General features: G+C 49.8%; 1 protein-coding gene across 6 annotated transcripts in view; it reads right to left on the bottom strand.

Moving 5' to 3' along the window:
* Positions 1-15690, bottom strand: part of FHIT (fragile histidine triad diadenosine triphosphatase) — a 1173656-nt gene that overhangs the window by 669900 nt on the left and 488066 nt on the right. For all 6 annotated transcript variants that reach the window (XM_075073112.1, XM_075073110.1, XM_032781826.2 and 3 more), the window contains one exon: positions 11547-11671. In XM_075073112.1, coding sequence (XP_074929213.1) covers positions 11547-11649 — 103 coding nt within the window. In that variant the 5' untranslated portion in view covers positions 11650-11671. The remainder of the gene's footprint in view (positions 1-11546; positions 11672-15690) is intronic.

Genomic DNA, 15690 nt, shown 5'->3' with positions numbered 1-15690 from the left:
TCCCAGTCAATTCTCTAATCTAACAAAAGGTCTTACTAATAAAGAATCTACAGTGTCCACGATAGATGTGGAATGTGCCTGACTGCTCAAGGTGGGGGTGGAAAGGGAGAGGGTGAATGGGCTTCTTGCACTCTCGTACCCAGATGCAGAAATAGAGCAAATCAAGATCTGCCAGTGCTCTCTTCTTGTGCTCCGGGTTCTCAAAGGAGCATGGTGACAGTTCTACCCACCTCTGCCCTGGCCCCATGTTTTGAGGAGAATATATAGCACCCCTTGAAACAGTGCAGAGCCACTTGCACACCACCCATGTGTAGCCCACGCTGATACTCTGAGTTCGTCTCCCTGTATTGGCTGGGCCACACGGCGGTTTATGAGACTTCAAGCGAATGAACCTAGATCTTGTAGCTCAGGCAATCGAGGGTCATAATTCTGGATCCACATATCCCAGATTTGATTCCTGATGATGATGATCCAATCCCCCCAGGTGATCATGTTACAAATAAACTCACATCCCTGAAGTAACTGGAGCCTAATCTTTATACATGCTGGGAAGACCAATGAGGCAGAATCCCTTCAGGAGATGGAGGGCAGCCCCATGCCACCCCTAAATATACACACACACACACACCTTTGTTCCTGTTACCCCTGCTGAGGCAGCACATTTCTGGGTGCTTGAACTGAGTTACAGTCTGGCTCACACCTCATCAACTGAGTTGTTAACTAAATTCCAGTTCCAGAGGCCTTATTACTGGTGGTGTGGGAGCCAGAAAGAACAGGTTGACTTTGCAGGGCTGGAAATTAGGAAAAAGCATCATTTTCAGTTGTAATCTGAGCAAATGCGCTACAGAGCCACCGAGACAAAACCACTGAGCTCCATGATGCCATTTTTACAGAAGCACTTTTCAGACTATAACTGTACTTTGAGAATGATTACAGTAGATTCAAGACTCCCACCCTACATTCCTTTTAAAGATGGAATTTCAGCCTTACAAGTTAATTAAAGCCACCACCTGGAGTGAGCTGGCTTTCATACTGATTTCCTTTGTCTCGCTAATTCATAAGCATTAATATTTTATTTTCTACTGAAAAAACAAAAATGAAAAGGAATGTCTAAGTGTGCCAAAGACAAGGCAGATAAAATTATTGCAATAAAGCAAAGGAAATACACTTGTTACTGCCAGGTCTTTAAACGGATGCTGCATTATACAGGCATTTTACAGGCATACAACTGCAAATTGCTCTATTTTACATATGGTATTCTCTCCTTAGCATCATGATCTTTTCCATTTTGTTCTTATTATAATAAGGGAGAGAAAGGACTGGGTTTTTGTTTTTATTATCCGAACATTTGTCCAACGGAAAACAAAGATCACATTATACATTACACCACATGAGCTATTAAAACAATGTGCCAGTATCAAATGTGCTGCAAAACTCATTATGGGACAACAAAACTAAACCTGTGCACGTAAATGTATTTATCAAACGAGAGCAGTAACTATAAAGTTAAAGTTTATAGACCTTTAATTATTGAAGAAGGAAAGAAGCTTGTAATAATTAAGTTTTATAGGCTCCTTAAACCTTTACTCCTTGCTCCCCACAAAACTTTAAAAACAAACATTTCCATCTGAAGCACCTTTTTATATTTAACAATCAAATTTACCCATTCAATTTATTAATTGACAAAGTCATTAATTGTTTTAAAAAAGACGGTTACTCACCTTTGTAACTGTTGTTCTTCGAGATGTGTTGCTCATATCCATTCCGAGTAGGTGTGCGCGCGCCGCGTACACGTTCGTCGGAAGAATTTTCCCCTAGCAACACCTGGCGGGTCGGTAGGCACCCCCTGGCGTGGCGCCCTTGCGGCACCGCATATATACCCCTGCCGACCCGTCCACTCCTCAGTTCCTTCTTGCCGGCCGGCATATTCCGCATGGGGAAGGAGGGCGGTGTGGAATGGAATATGAGCAACACTATCCGAAGAACAACGTCCAAATGGTGAGTACCCGTCTTTCTTCTTCGAGTGCTTGCTCATTCCAGCTCAAGTAAGGTGAAACCCAAGCCTACCTAGGCGTGTGGGTCGGAGTTGGAGACTGTCGAATGCAGAACAGCCAAGCCAAGAGCCCATCGTCCCGGGATGGGCTGTAGCAGAGGCCGTAATGGGCCAGATAATGTGCACTGACGACCACGAATTGGGCTGCACGACATATGTCTTGTATAGCATTCATGGGCGAGGAAGGCAAGCGAGGACGCTTGCGCTCTCGTGGAAGAGCGTAACTCGCCTGGAAAGTGTGAGCCAAGCATGTATTTTAATGCAGGCCGTCCCCCACAGGATGGAATGGTCTGGTGATGAGACGTGGTGACCCTAGTCAATGCCCTGTCCTGCGATTCGGCAACTGAATGAGTTGGGGCATTCGAAGGTGGGTGCGGTCATGTAAAACGCCAGCGCCCGAAGCGAACATACGAGTGAATGCAAGCTCTGCTCTCTCGAGACGCAGAGGTTTTTGGATAAATACACTGGAAGGAAAATGTCCTGGTTCCCAGGTGGAGGGAGAACCATCCTTGGAGCGAAAGGCCGATTGCGGACGGAGTTACCTTGTATCTTTAGGAATAATCTGTGTATGGCGAGTCCGCTACCTAGAGCGCGAAGCTTCCGAGACTTCTCCTAGGTCGATGTAAATGGCCACAAGGACAAGCTCACTTTCCCGATAAGTATAGAGATAGCAGCTTGCCAAGGGGTTCGAAAGGAGGGGCCAGAGTTCCGAGAGAACCAGATTGAGGTCCAGGAGGGCGGGACAGCGACCTGGGATACACGGCGCTCCATGGCGCCTTGAGGAAACCTCGAGACATCCGGTGGAGAAGACAGGGGAGGAAGAGCCTCTCCTGGATGCAGGCGGAAACGGCAGCTAGGTGAATGCGGAGGTGATGAGAGCGCGAGCCTGTTGTTTAAGGTGCCTAGATATTTCCAGGAATCACTTGGATGGGAGCCTGATGCCCGGTGACATTCTTCGTGACTGACACAGACGGAAAACCTCTTTCCATTTGCCAGGTACGGTATCCCTGTGCAGGTTCCTACGTCCGGAGCACCTGCTGCACGGGGTGGAAACAGCGGCAAGCCTCCCGCAGAGCCTCTCAGCAGCCAGGAGCCATGCCGTCAGGTGGAGGATCCAGGAGGTCGGGATGGAGAAGCCTGCCTGTCTTGTTGATATCAAGTCCTGAATGGATGGCCTGGCCGGGGGAACGACTGGGCTATGGAGCGGTCCACCAGTGTGTGAGACCATGCCTGGCGAGCCACGCTGGGGCAATGAGAATTAGCCGGCCTTGTTCTGGCGCTTAACCAGACTTTGTGCACCAAGGGGAACGGCGGGTAAGCGCATATAGGAGGTGTCGCCCAGGGAGGAGGAATGCGTCCAAGAGAGAGCCGCGACGCGAACGGCGGAAGGAGCAGAACAGGGGCATTCCGGTGGTGCAGAGGCGAAGAGGTGAATCGGGGAATCCCCACCGCCGAAAAGAGAAGCGACTATGTCTGGACGAAGGGAAACCCACGTTCGTGGGCTAGAAAGGACGTCTGAGCCGGTCCTGTTCAACAGTTTGGGACTCCTGGAAGAAAAGAGCCTGCCAGATTCGATGCGGTGGGTTATACAAACTTCCCACAGTGTCATCTGCTTCCTGACAAAGAGGACGAGAGCGCGTCCTCCCTGCTATGTTTTATAGCGCATCGCGGGGGTTGTTGTCCGTGGAGCCTCTAAGACAAGAACGCCTCGCAGGTGAGGAAGACCGCTGCACGGCGAGGCGGACGGCTCTCAGCTCCCTGATGGTTATGTGCATCGACAGCTCCCGAGCGGCACAAGGCCCTGTGTTCGACGAGAAACCCCATGTTGAGCTCCCCAGCCCAAGAGGAATGCGTTGTTGTTAAGGAAATGGACGGCTGGTCCTTGGGTGTATACGGTAAACCCGCACACACCAGTGCGGGATTCCCACCAGTCGGGAGGAGTGTAGGACGCTCTCTGTGAGGTGACAACGATGTCCATGCTGTCCTGCTGGACGGTAAAACGAACTTAACCATATCTGCGTAGGAGCGCAGGCGGATTGGCGTACTTGGTGACAAATGGTAACGCCGCATGTGGCTAGAGGCTGAGACAGATCTCTGGCCGAAGGTCGTGGGGAAGGCTAGCAGGCTGTCTATGATAGCGAGTAGCTGGCTGGAAACGGCTGGGTGAATTGAGGCTTCGCGACCATACTAGAGTCTCAAGACAGCCCAATGAATTCTATCTCTGGGATTGGTACGAGATGGATCTTGTCGAAATTTATCTAGGAGCCCTAGAGATTTCGAACAGGTTCCTGAGAATTTGTTATGTGCGCGGCGACCTACTGAGCTGGGGGTACGCGCGAACCAGGCCAGTGTTCCATGGTAGGGAGACACATATCTTCCTGGCGACTAGAGGCAAGCGGCCACTCGCCATACTTTCGTGAAGAACGGGGCAGAGGACAGGTCCAATGGTAGGACCGGAATGAATAGTGCCGTTCCCGCACTGAAATACCACAAAAGCGAGAAAGCCGCTGTGAGGCGGGTAAGATCGAACAGTAAAGTAGCGTCCTTCATGTCAAGAGACGCGAACCAGTCTCTTCTCGATCCAGGGAAGGGATGATAACCCAAGGCCACTCAATGCGGAATCTTAACTTCTTACGAAGCGTTGAGATCCGCGGAGTCTATAGGATGGGTCTGAGACTCCTTTCGACTTGGGATTAAAAAATAGCGGTGAGTAAAACCCGGTCTGTCTGAGGTCATGGAGGCACCTTCTAGTGCTCTGCGTTCGAGAAGTGTGAGGACCTCCGGCCTAAAGGAGAGCTCGTGAGAGGGTGCCTGAAGAGGACGGCGAGGGTGGCTGGAGGGTGAGGCGAAATAAACTGGGAGAGGTATCCAAACGTCTACCGTGGCGCAAACCATTTGATCTGAAGTTATTCGGGGTCTCTACGTGGAGGAGGGAGAAAGGCGGTTGGAAAAAAGAAAAGGAGTTCTGGGAAAGGACTGGTGCTCTGCTCTCTGGCGCACCTCAAAAGTTTCTGTTCGGTCCTCCTGCCTGGTGGTTGTTGGCGGTACTGTTTTTTGCCCCCCGGGAACCGACTGGCACGCGTCGGTTGTCACCAGTGCCCCCGCCTTCTGTTGAACGTCTGGGCAGGCGGCGTGGGGGGATAAGGGCGCTGAGTTGCTGCCGAAAGGATCTCCGCTTGGTCCGCAGTGTTGCAATGCCAGGGAGCGCATTATTATGCGGTTATCTTTAAGGCTTGTGCAGCCCTTGGATCCGTCCTTCTCTGAGTAAGAGGCCTCTGCCCTCAAAACGGGAGGTCTTGTATGGTATGCTGCAAGCTCAGAGTTAAGCCGGAGACTTGCAACAGGAAATCCGTTCTATGGTAACTCCCGATCGCGAAATGTTCTAGCCGCTGAGTCCTGCGGCGTTCGAGCGCAGCCTGTAAGGCTGTCCTTGAGATCTTTTTTCCCCCTCTTCTAGAGAACTTTTTGATACTCAGGTCGGGGAGTCTAGAGCCGGGATCAGTTCAGTAAACTTGTCCAATGGTCTGCCAGTATTAAAATCATACCTGCCTAGTACTGTGCTTGCGGTTTGCCACATCATAACTGTAAACCCCCTGCGGAGTATACCTTACTGCGCACAGGAGAGCTAGTCCATTAACGTTGTCCTCCCTCGAATTTTGGGCGGGGGCCTGGCTGGCCACTGACGTACTCCTCTCGTTCACTGGGATTGGACGACCAGAGTAGCATGGCGGGAGGATGCGTTGTACAGGTAGTCGTACCAGCCTTAGAGGGTAACCTATGTACTTTTCTCTCTCACGCCTCTGGCCGTCGGAAGGATCGATGCCGGAACTTGCCAAAGTAGAGTCCGCGTTTGCCTGAAATAGTCGCTGTCATGCAAGGGCAAGGGACCCCTCATCGATTGTAGTCGGACGATGAAGGATGTCCACTACTAGGATCTCAACCTCTGGCACCCTCCTCTGCCTGTAGGTTGATGCTCAACGCGCACTCTTGCGAAGCAGCAAGTGATTCTGGTGAGTGCGAAGTCAATAGGGGGCGGGCTCATGAGCGGTCGAAGTGCCCGCTATCACTGCCCTCTATCTCGGTGATGAGAGCGAGAGAGACCGGTTGACTGGGGCTCTCTGCAGTTGTTATGTCCAGAGGATGGCTCGATTCTGGGGCGCTCTGGTCCTGTGACTCGGCAATACTTCGGTTGCCGAGAGAGGAACTCTGATGGTGGCTTCTGCGCACCCGATGCGTAACGGATATAGACTCTTCGACGTCGGAGAGGATCGTCCTTGGCTTGATGTACGCCCATAGGTGCTCCAGAAGGCCACTGCCTGCGGCTGTTCCGGATCTTGGTACCACATCTCTCCATAAGAGATTGCTGTCTGGCCGCGAGCAGCCCTGAAGGGTGGCTCGACGCCAAGGAGGGCGCAGATAGGCCCCCTGTACATGCACTGGGCCCAGATGAGTGACAGTCGGTGCCGGGAAACGGTGCCAGGAGTCGAACCAATGCCATGAGATCGGGACCATGCGACCTCACGACCAGCGCTGCAGTGCCAGGAGGTCGACCCGGAATCAGGCGGTGCGCCGGACGGTACGTCATGACTTCGTCCGGAGCCGGTGCCAGAGAGCCAGAGCGAACGGCCGAGCGTCGGTCTATAGATCAGCGACCTGGAACTCGGTTGCCATGCGAGTACGATACCGCGTGCCAAGCACGAGTAAGGGATCGAGTGCCGGGACTAGCAAGCGGCGTCGAGATTGTGCGAACCGACGGTTGACGGATCGGTGCATACACGTATTCGAGCGAGAATCTGGTGCCAGTCCCGGCTGCTCCCAGAGATGATGAGTTGAGCATAGCTGGCTTCCCAGAGATGGAAGTGCCCGCATCTGGCGTGTCGCCGGGGGCTAGAAGTCAGGAAGGCTCCAGTGAGCACATATCACGGTCCCTCGCCGTTGTGAACGTTTCCGGCCATACGTCGGGATTCGTGAGCTCTGACCACGGACACGTGCGGGAAGCATATCAAGCACACGGACTCGATCGGCTCTTGTCTGGCCGGAGTCGACGTCTGCGGAGAAGCACCTGATGCACGGGGCAGATGCGGCGCCTGCCGGCACGGCTTATTCAGGCTCGACTGCCGGTTCGGAGTCGCGACCGCTGAGACCTTCTGCCTTCTTCAGTCCCAGGTGAAAAAGTGAGCGCCTCCGGGCTCTGGCTGCTGAGATTGAGACTTGTGGATCCCCCGTGCTGTGCAAAACCACTCGTCTCCGGTGCCGAAGAAGGTCTTTTCGGTTGTGGACTGCGTGCGGGGTCGGTTGCCGGCACTGCAGGGGTCAGGCGGCCTCCATAAGGAGCTCGCGTAACAAACGGGAGTTCCCGCTCTACTGTTCTTTGTCCTCGGATGTGAAGACTTGCAGATTATCGGGCATCTTATCCGTCCAGATGGGATTCCCCAGGCACTTGAGGCAACGATCGTGGGGTCTACCGTTGGCATCGGACGATGACAGCCAAGCACTGCTGAAGCCGGAGAGCCAGGCATCGAGCCCGGTTCCCGAGCGGGAGCTGAGGAGGATATACCTCAGCCCACTCTATATACACTGCGTTTAACAACTATACTTATAACTATTAACAACTACTAAACAACACTAACTAACTAAGAACTATGTAGAACGGGTGAAACGTTAGGGATGTGGAGGTCAGCTAAGCCGCACTCCACGTTCCAACGACCGACACGGGCGGTAAGAAGGAACTGAGGAGCGGACGGGTCGGCAGGGGTATATATGCGGTGCTGCAAGGGCGCCACGCCAGGGGGCGCCTGTCGACCCGCCGGATGTTGCTAGGGGAAAATTCTTCCAACGAACGTGCACGCGGCGCGCGCACACCTACTTGGAATGGATATGAGCAAGCACTCGAAGAAGAACTTCCACATACAGTAGCTATAAATTTTAATTACAATCAGACCTGGATATTCCATACTGTATTGTATTGTATTGCCTAGGTACTTGCAAGATCCAAGTCTCCAAGAGTGATTGTATCGATAATATTTTCATTTGATTGCTTTGAAAATAAGACTGAAAATAGGATTAATTAATGAATCAGATACAGGGTACGTAGAGTGCAATAGACCTAACAGATCGTTACAGCCCCTTTTCTGGTTCCTCCTGGACCACCTTTTATGGTTTTGGCTGCACTTCTCCCCCCCTTCCTTATATACGCACACAAAGTCACAGGACCTCCTGTTCAACTTCCTCCTAGCGATGGCTGAGGTGGCCATCTAGAACACCAGGGAGAGGATGTTGGCTGAGAGGGCCTCTGTGACTGTGGGGCTTATTTCCAATCCTCACTCCATTCACATATCTGGGCAGAGTTCCTCTGGGCGACATCAGCTGGCTCCACTTACACCTTCAAGCAGCAGTGGGTGCTGTCTGGGGTTCTCTGCTCAGTGTCCCCTATGGGTTCCATATCTTGGCCCTTAGACTTTCACACACAGCCTAGTTATTTTTTTCCATTGTCCCCCATTTTGGGGCTCTGTGTTTTCGGGCTCTGTGGATCCTCCATATAGGCAGGGCCGGTGCAAGGATATTTTGCGCCCTAGGCGAAACCTCCATCTTGCGCTCCCCGCCCCCCCCCCGAAAAAAATCACATATATTATACACAATACACGGTCACAGAGTAACGTTATAATTTAGAATTTATGATTCTGCGCTTTAAGTTTAGCAAATTTAGAAACAAGTTCCTCCAAGTCAATGCTGTGAGCAATGTCATGTTCTAGTGACAAGGTAGATAGCCCAACAAGTCTTTGTTGCAACGATTTTTCGTATGTTGCATGTATGTTTTTCAAATTTTGGCTTCAGAGTCGCTTCACCTGGCCACAGAAACTAGAGAGTACGGGATGCAAGAGCATATTGTTAGGGACACTAATCTGTCGTGGGGGTTCAGGGCTGCTGGGGAGGATTGGGGTCTGGGGTTTCCATCGGGGACTGAGCTTGGAGCTGGGGGTTGGGCTGTTGAGGGGGATGGGGTCGAGGGGGGTGCCTGGGGGGCCATGGGGCAGTCGTCTGCGGACTGTGTTTCTCTTCCAGCCATCCAGGCACAAGGGAGAGGGCAGGGCCAGCGAAGGACAAGGGGAAGGAGACGGCACCTGGGCAAAGCTGTGGGAGCCACTGCTTACCTTGCCACGCTGAGCATGGGGTCTCTTTCTTCATCACTCCACCGGACCACTGCTGGGTCTTTTTTCTCCTTGCCCCTCGCTGGGGCTGATGTGGAGGCTGGCCGGCGGGCGCCACCGCTTTCCTCAGAAGCCTGGGTGTCCGCTGCCTCGCGGGTCCTGCCACGTTGCCGAGCAGAGCTGCTCGCTCTGCCCAGCCGCGGCGCCCCGCGGCAACAGAAAAAATTGGCATAGGCTTTGCTGCTTGGGAGGGAAGGGATTCTGGCCTATGCTGCCAGCCCAGGGAATTCCCCCTGGGTGCGCGCCTTGGGCAGCCCGACCTCTGGGCTGCTGTGGTGGCACTGACCCAGGAGCAACCACCTGGGCTGCGGCTTGCGCGTGGCAGCGCCCTGCCCCGGGGGCGAGGGGGCCTGGCTGCAGTGCCGTGGAGCACGCTGACCAGGGACACCGTGGAGCTGCGGTGGCGTGGCGGCGCCTGACCCCGGGGTCTGGGCTGCCGGCTGCGCGGCGGACTGCCTACCAGGGAACCGTGGGCTGCCGGCTTGCGGGCGGGTGCCCTGCCGAAGGGGGCCCTGGCTGCCGGTGCACGGCGGCGTGCAGGGCCCTGGGCTGACGGCTGCCGCGGCAGCGCCTTGACCCAGGGGACACCCTGGGCTGCCGGCTGCCGCTGCCGCCAGCAGCTCAGACTCCCTCTCTGTCCCAGCAGCAGCGGCTGCTCAACCATTTAAAAGAAAATTGGGGGGCAGCACTTTTTGGTGCCCCCAAATCTTGGCACCCTAGGCAACCGCCTAGTCCACCTAAATGGTTGCACCAGCTCTGCTTAGAGGCTGGGGGAGGATCCTTTAGCCATGGGCGGGCTTGTGCCCGCCTACCTCCCCAGAACCAAATAGAACAGATTGTTTCAAAAACTCAACTTCTCATTCTTTAAAAATAGCTGGTCAGTTAGGGACGTGAATTTTTTATAAACTCTTCTAAGGGTATGTCTACACTAGAAATGCTGCAGCTGCACTGCTGTAGTGTAGATAGTTATTACAGTGATGGAAGATGTTCTTCTGTCACTGTAATAAATCCACCTCTCCGTCTCTACACCAGGACTCAGGTCGACTCATTGGGCATGACATTTTTCACAGCCCTGAGAGATGTAGTTAAACTGACCTAACTTTGTAATATTTTTGGCATAAAATCTTAACCAAACATCTCAATTCTGTAACAAATACCTGGCTCTCAAAAAAGGCATATTAGGAAGGTTATTTGAAAGGGAGCTGTGCACAGGGGATTTTGTATCTTATGCTCAGTAAGAAGTAATACCACAGCCAGGAGAGACAGAAAGCTTTTGATGAAAATCAGTAATTGTAAACATGTCATCAAACCCCACCAGACAGGACTGGAATACTTTTGACAATTCAAAAAGTTGATTTGTGTGTCTATACTCCACTCAATATTTACACTTAGATGGGATTTTAAAAAATGCAAAGCACTGCCTAACTCTTCCTCCATACGGCTTTGACTACTGAATTCCATGGGAGAAGACCAGACCCACACTGAACACTTTTGAAAATCCTACCCTGGACTTCCACTGAAATTAGTGGGAGTTACACACAAACACAGGGCCAGGCACAGATGGCCGACTGCATCCTATGGGGGCCCCAGAGTAGAGGTACTTAGCAGGAGCAGGCTCAAGGGATCTTCCAGAGTCTGTGATACACCACCACAGTTCCTACTATGTATCTAAATAGATAGATGGGTCTTGTTTTCAACGATGGGTCTAATTTTTTCTCAGGAAATGTATCTGATTAAACAGGTGGTTTGCTTAGTCCATTTCTACACAGAGTCACAGAAGCAAGTAAATTTTGCTTTAAAGTGACCTGTCTTTAAAATAGTCACCTGAACAACTTTTACCACCATTTGACAAATACGGTACATTTAACTCCAAGAAAACACATTGAAATTGCTCTGAAAAGCATTTACTTACATCTCTGAAGAGCATTTACTTACATCTAAAAATATGTGGCAGCATTAACAAGAAAATAGCCTGTTTTTTTCAGCATAATATGAAATTTAAACAGAAGTACCTCATAGACTTAAAAATCCTTTTAGAAGCACCTGTTTATTTATACATCTTCAGTGGTGAAAAGGTCAGTAGAAAATTCAACTCTAAGGTCACAGTTGCTAAGCAACCATTTTCAGAAGTTCTGCAACACTGATCAAGCATATTACATCCCACTGACTGGTTTCAGAATAAGTATGAGTAACATTTTACCTGATCTTCAGAGTGAGCGGAGTTCTCCTTCTCCTGAGTATCTACAGCCCATGAGTGTTCACTTAGAAGCTTTTAAAAAGGATACGCCCAGGGACCACTGGCTTCCTGTTTACAAGCGCGAAGGACAGTTGAGTCTCCAGAAACACAAACGAGGGCTTGATGAGGTGTTGTCCAAATCGGAATGACATGATCAATCCCAATATTCAGGATCTATCAGAGACAATAATGGAGATGATGGGGGCATCCACATAATATGCAGAGTGATCACATGAATAAGATCGTAACAATTTGGGAGGAGTGGGGGGGGTCGGGTGGGAAATTAGTGAAGCCCATTTGGCTCACCAAGGATCCTTACACTTTTAGCACTTCCCCCACTCCCTGTTCCTCAGCCCCATTTGGCATCTATTTGGTTACCAAAGACTTTTGTGTTCTCTATCTTATCAAGACTTCCATAAACATACTATTCTCTGTCTGAAAACGGCTGTTTGATGTTCCAAATTTACTGATTATTATTGTTAATTTCCATTTTTAACCAGTTGTGTATCACAATCTCGGCACAGCTACAGAAGACAGGACTGAGTGTTGACAATATTTCTCTCCATTTTTCATAGGGTTCATTTATTTGTACAGAATAAGCTTGGGAAAGCATAAACAGTATCTCGCTGAACCCTGAATCACAATTCATCTTAATACATACAATAATTAATAGAACAGAGTAATAATATATTCCAGATCAGAAAAAGCAGAAGTTAATCAGTAGAACAAATATAGCCAGAATGAAGTAATAAAAAAAAAACAACTATTTACACTTAGTCCAACCTCTGATGGCAGATGGAAAGAAAATCTAAAGAAAAAATGTGAGAGGAATCTGCAAGATTTTGCAGGATTGGTGTTAGTATTCAGCCAGTAGAACTAACAGACACTCACTTCCATTTACTCTAATCTGTCATCAGCGCTTCTTCTTAGGGCTTGTTTACATAGTACCTAAGTCCGCACCAGCTGGGTTGTAAATTCTACTGTGTAGAAATGTGACATGCATGAACTGGATCATGTGGACTAAAAGATCCCTAGTGCACATAGCATAGTACTGTTTGAGATGGGAATATATTAACGCGCACTAGAGAACTTTTAGTGCACACTAGCAGGGCCCACACAGGTCATTTAGTGAGTGACGTGCTGGTGCTCATTAGAACTTACACCCCAGGTGATGCAGACTAACTCGTACAGCCCTGGGAGGCTTCCGTCTATGGACTCCAAGTTTGGGTGGGATTTCTAGGTATTTTATCCAATCAGAGTTAATAGAGTAGCTACGGGGTAAAACATGAAGTAATAAAGGGCCTGGGCAAGAAATACGTTATGTGAGCCATATCTTGTGACACAATATTTAAAATAAATCCCAAGCACTATAATATGACATCAGAGCAATAACCGTAGCAATTTCATGTAGGAAATATTAACAGAACCACTGATTATATTTTCAGGTAATACACATCCAGATACACTAGAGAGTATCCTGGCAGGTCTCTGTAACAATTGGTTTAGTCCTTTTCTCAAATCTATAGCCCATGGAATATAGAAGGCAGGAGAGAGGGCTACAGGATCCTCAAACTTCAAGCTTTAACATCTGGTGCCCCTTTCCAGTAGCTGTGTGTCAAATTCAATGTCCTAGATTTGTCTCTCCTTGCATTCATATTAAAATCAAAACTTGGCCAGATATAACATTAAGGCTCTGTTTAGCTACTAGAAGCTTTGCTTAACAGATGGGAATGCCTTTTTTGTGGTTGCTGGGCTCATGTCAGGGAACATAAGTATTGTTATGGCCTTCACCCAGTAAAACAGGCCTCTTCCTCCCTAGCTGCCAGCAGAAATTGTTATTTGTATTTTTATTGTGTTTATCATCCATATTCACACACACACACACACACACACACACACACACACACACACACACACACACACACTCTCACTTCTAGGTACTACAACCAGAGATAGAGTCTGCTTTATTTATTGGAAGAAATATTTCTCACAAAAAGAGGCAGAACCTGCCAAAGACAGGTATGGAATAAGCAAAACTGCTATCTGGTGATGGAACTGTTACCTAAGTTTTCACTAGCTAAAGAATCAAATGCACCACACATTCCCTTGCACCTAGCACAAGTATGTACCACCAAAAGTGCTTTCTCCACTTCCAGATTACTGACAGCCGGAAGCAGTGTCCAGAAGAAACAGGCTCCTCTTTTAAATAGGGCCAGATCCCTCAATTGACTTCAGTGAAGCTACGCCGTTACACCATCTGAGGATCTGGTCCATATTGCTTAACTTAGCAAATGTCAGAACCCCACAGACACTCTGCCACTACTATTTTCTGTTGCGGAATCAAGGATTTCTCATCAATTGTCTTAGACAGACCAACATAACACTAAGACAGAATGAATTCATGAGAGCTATGACCTGTTTCAATTTAGGGTCTTATTTAGATTTGTTTTCCTGAACCCATCCTGTAAATTTGTACCTATCATTTTACAAGCATGACCATTTGTGTTCACAAACAACAATTCAAAGAAATTTGGCAGTCTAACATCTAGCTAACCAATCTGTGCACACAGATTCTATCTTTTCCTGGCAAAAAACAGTAAGTGAAAATTTAGGCTAATACCCTAACAGATAAATATCTACTACAAGGTACTAAATATCCTCTGTTCCCCCCCCACCCCCTTGAGAATTGTGGGTGCTCAGCACTTCTGAAAAATCAAAACCCTTAATTTTAACACTTTCTATTGATTAAAAATGTTGGATTAAAAAAAAAAAGTGTTAAGCAAAGTGTACCAGGTCTGGTACAAATAAAGGTGCACCAAGGCTATAACCACATTCACCAGATTTCATCCTTATTAATTCAAAGTGCGTACAATTTTACCCCCTAAAAGTTTATAATGTCAACACTCGTTCACCTTTTTCATACAGGCTCTGATGTGATTCAGGCAGCATGGTGGAATCTACTGCGTGGAGGAAGGAAGGCCAGGTGAACTGCGATCCTCTATAAGGTCAGAGAAATGGGCTGTTCTTAGAAATACGTATCATACCACAGAGATTGGGTTAAATAGATTTAAACATAGGCCTATGTTGCCAGAAAGGAGGAAAACCATCCGTAGCCTTAAGCAGCAAATACCAATTTATCAAACTATTGCTATTTGTAAGTGGCAAAGATGCACAGTTTCCTTGCGTGCACATTACAAAGCAGATGACAACTAACAGCACAAGTAGAGTTGAGTACTGCTTCTTTGGACTCTTACAGGTCCTTTCACTCCACTCCTGCCTCTGCGAGATAGTGTCGCTCAATGCCATTCCCCTCTCCTGTCATTCTGAGCACATCACTCGAGTCTTTGACTCCCCAACCTGCGTTCACTTCCTCTTGCCATCTCATCAAGTTCAAACATCTCTGACCATCATGCTCAAGGTTCTGAACAACTGCATCCCTTGCACGAATCTCTGCGCTCAGGGCCGGTGCAACCATTTAGGCAAAGTAGGCGGTCGCCTAGGGTGCTCGGATTTGAGGGGCGCCATTTTCTTTGGCAGCAACCACGGCGGCCAGATCTTCGGCCGCCCCTGTCACCGTCAGCATTTAGGCAGAGGGAACTGGGGCAGGGGAGCATGGGGAGAGCCGCCTGCAGCAAGTAAGGGTGGGGAGGCGGCACCAGGGGAACTCCCTGCCCCAGCTCACCCCTGCCCCGCCTCCTCCCCAGCACGCTGTGGCTGCTTCACTTCTCCCGCCTCCCAGGCATGCATCGCCTAAGCTGATTGGCGCCGTAAGCCCGGGAGGCAGGAGAAGTGAAGCAACGAGGGCATGCTCGGGGTGCTCGTGCATGGAGCAGGGGTGAGCTGGGGGGGGGGTGAGTGCCTCAGGGTGGAGGGTGCGGGGTGGGGAGCTGCCACGGGGGAGGGGGTGCCTCAGGGCAGATAGGGGGAGCTGCTGGGGAGGGGTGCCTCAAGGCGGGGGCACAAGGTGGAAGTTTCGCCTAGGGCGCAAAACATCCTTGCACCGGCCCTGTCTGCGCTCATTTCCTTCCACTCCCCATCCCATTCTTTATGCTCCTTCCAGGCTAGGGTGTACCCTCCCCTTTCTCTTCTCTTGTCCCTATCATGCTGCCCTTACACTATGGTTACATCTGCACACGTACCTGGGGGTGTGATTCCCAGATTGCACAGTCATACTCAGGCTAGCTAAAAACAGT

The sequence above is a fragment of the Chelonoidis abingdonii genome, chromosome 17 (genome assembly GCF_003597395.2).
Source record: "Chelonoidis abingdonii isolate Lonesome George chromosome 17, CheloAbing_2.0, whole genome shotgun sequence".
Lineage (NCBI taxonomy): Eukaryota > Metazoa > Chordata > Testudines > Testudinidae > Chelonoidis > Chelonoidis abingdonii.
Note: the sequence above shows the minus strand (reverse complement) of the source record. Positions and strands in the feature narration are given on the sequence as shown.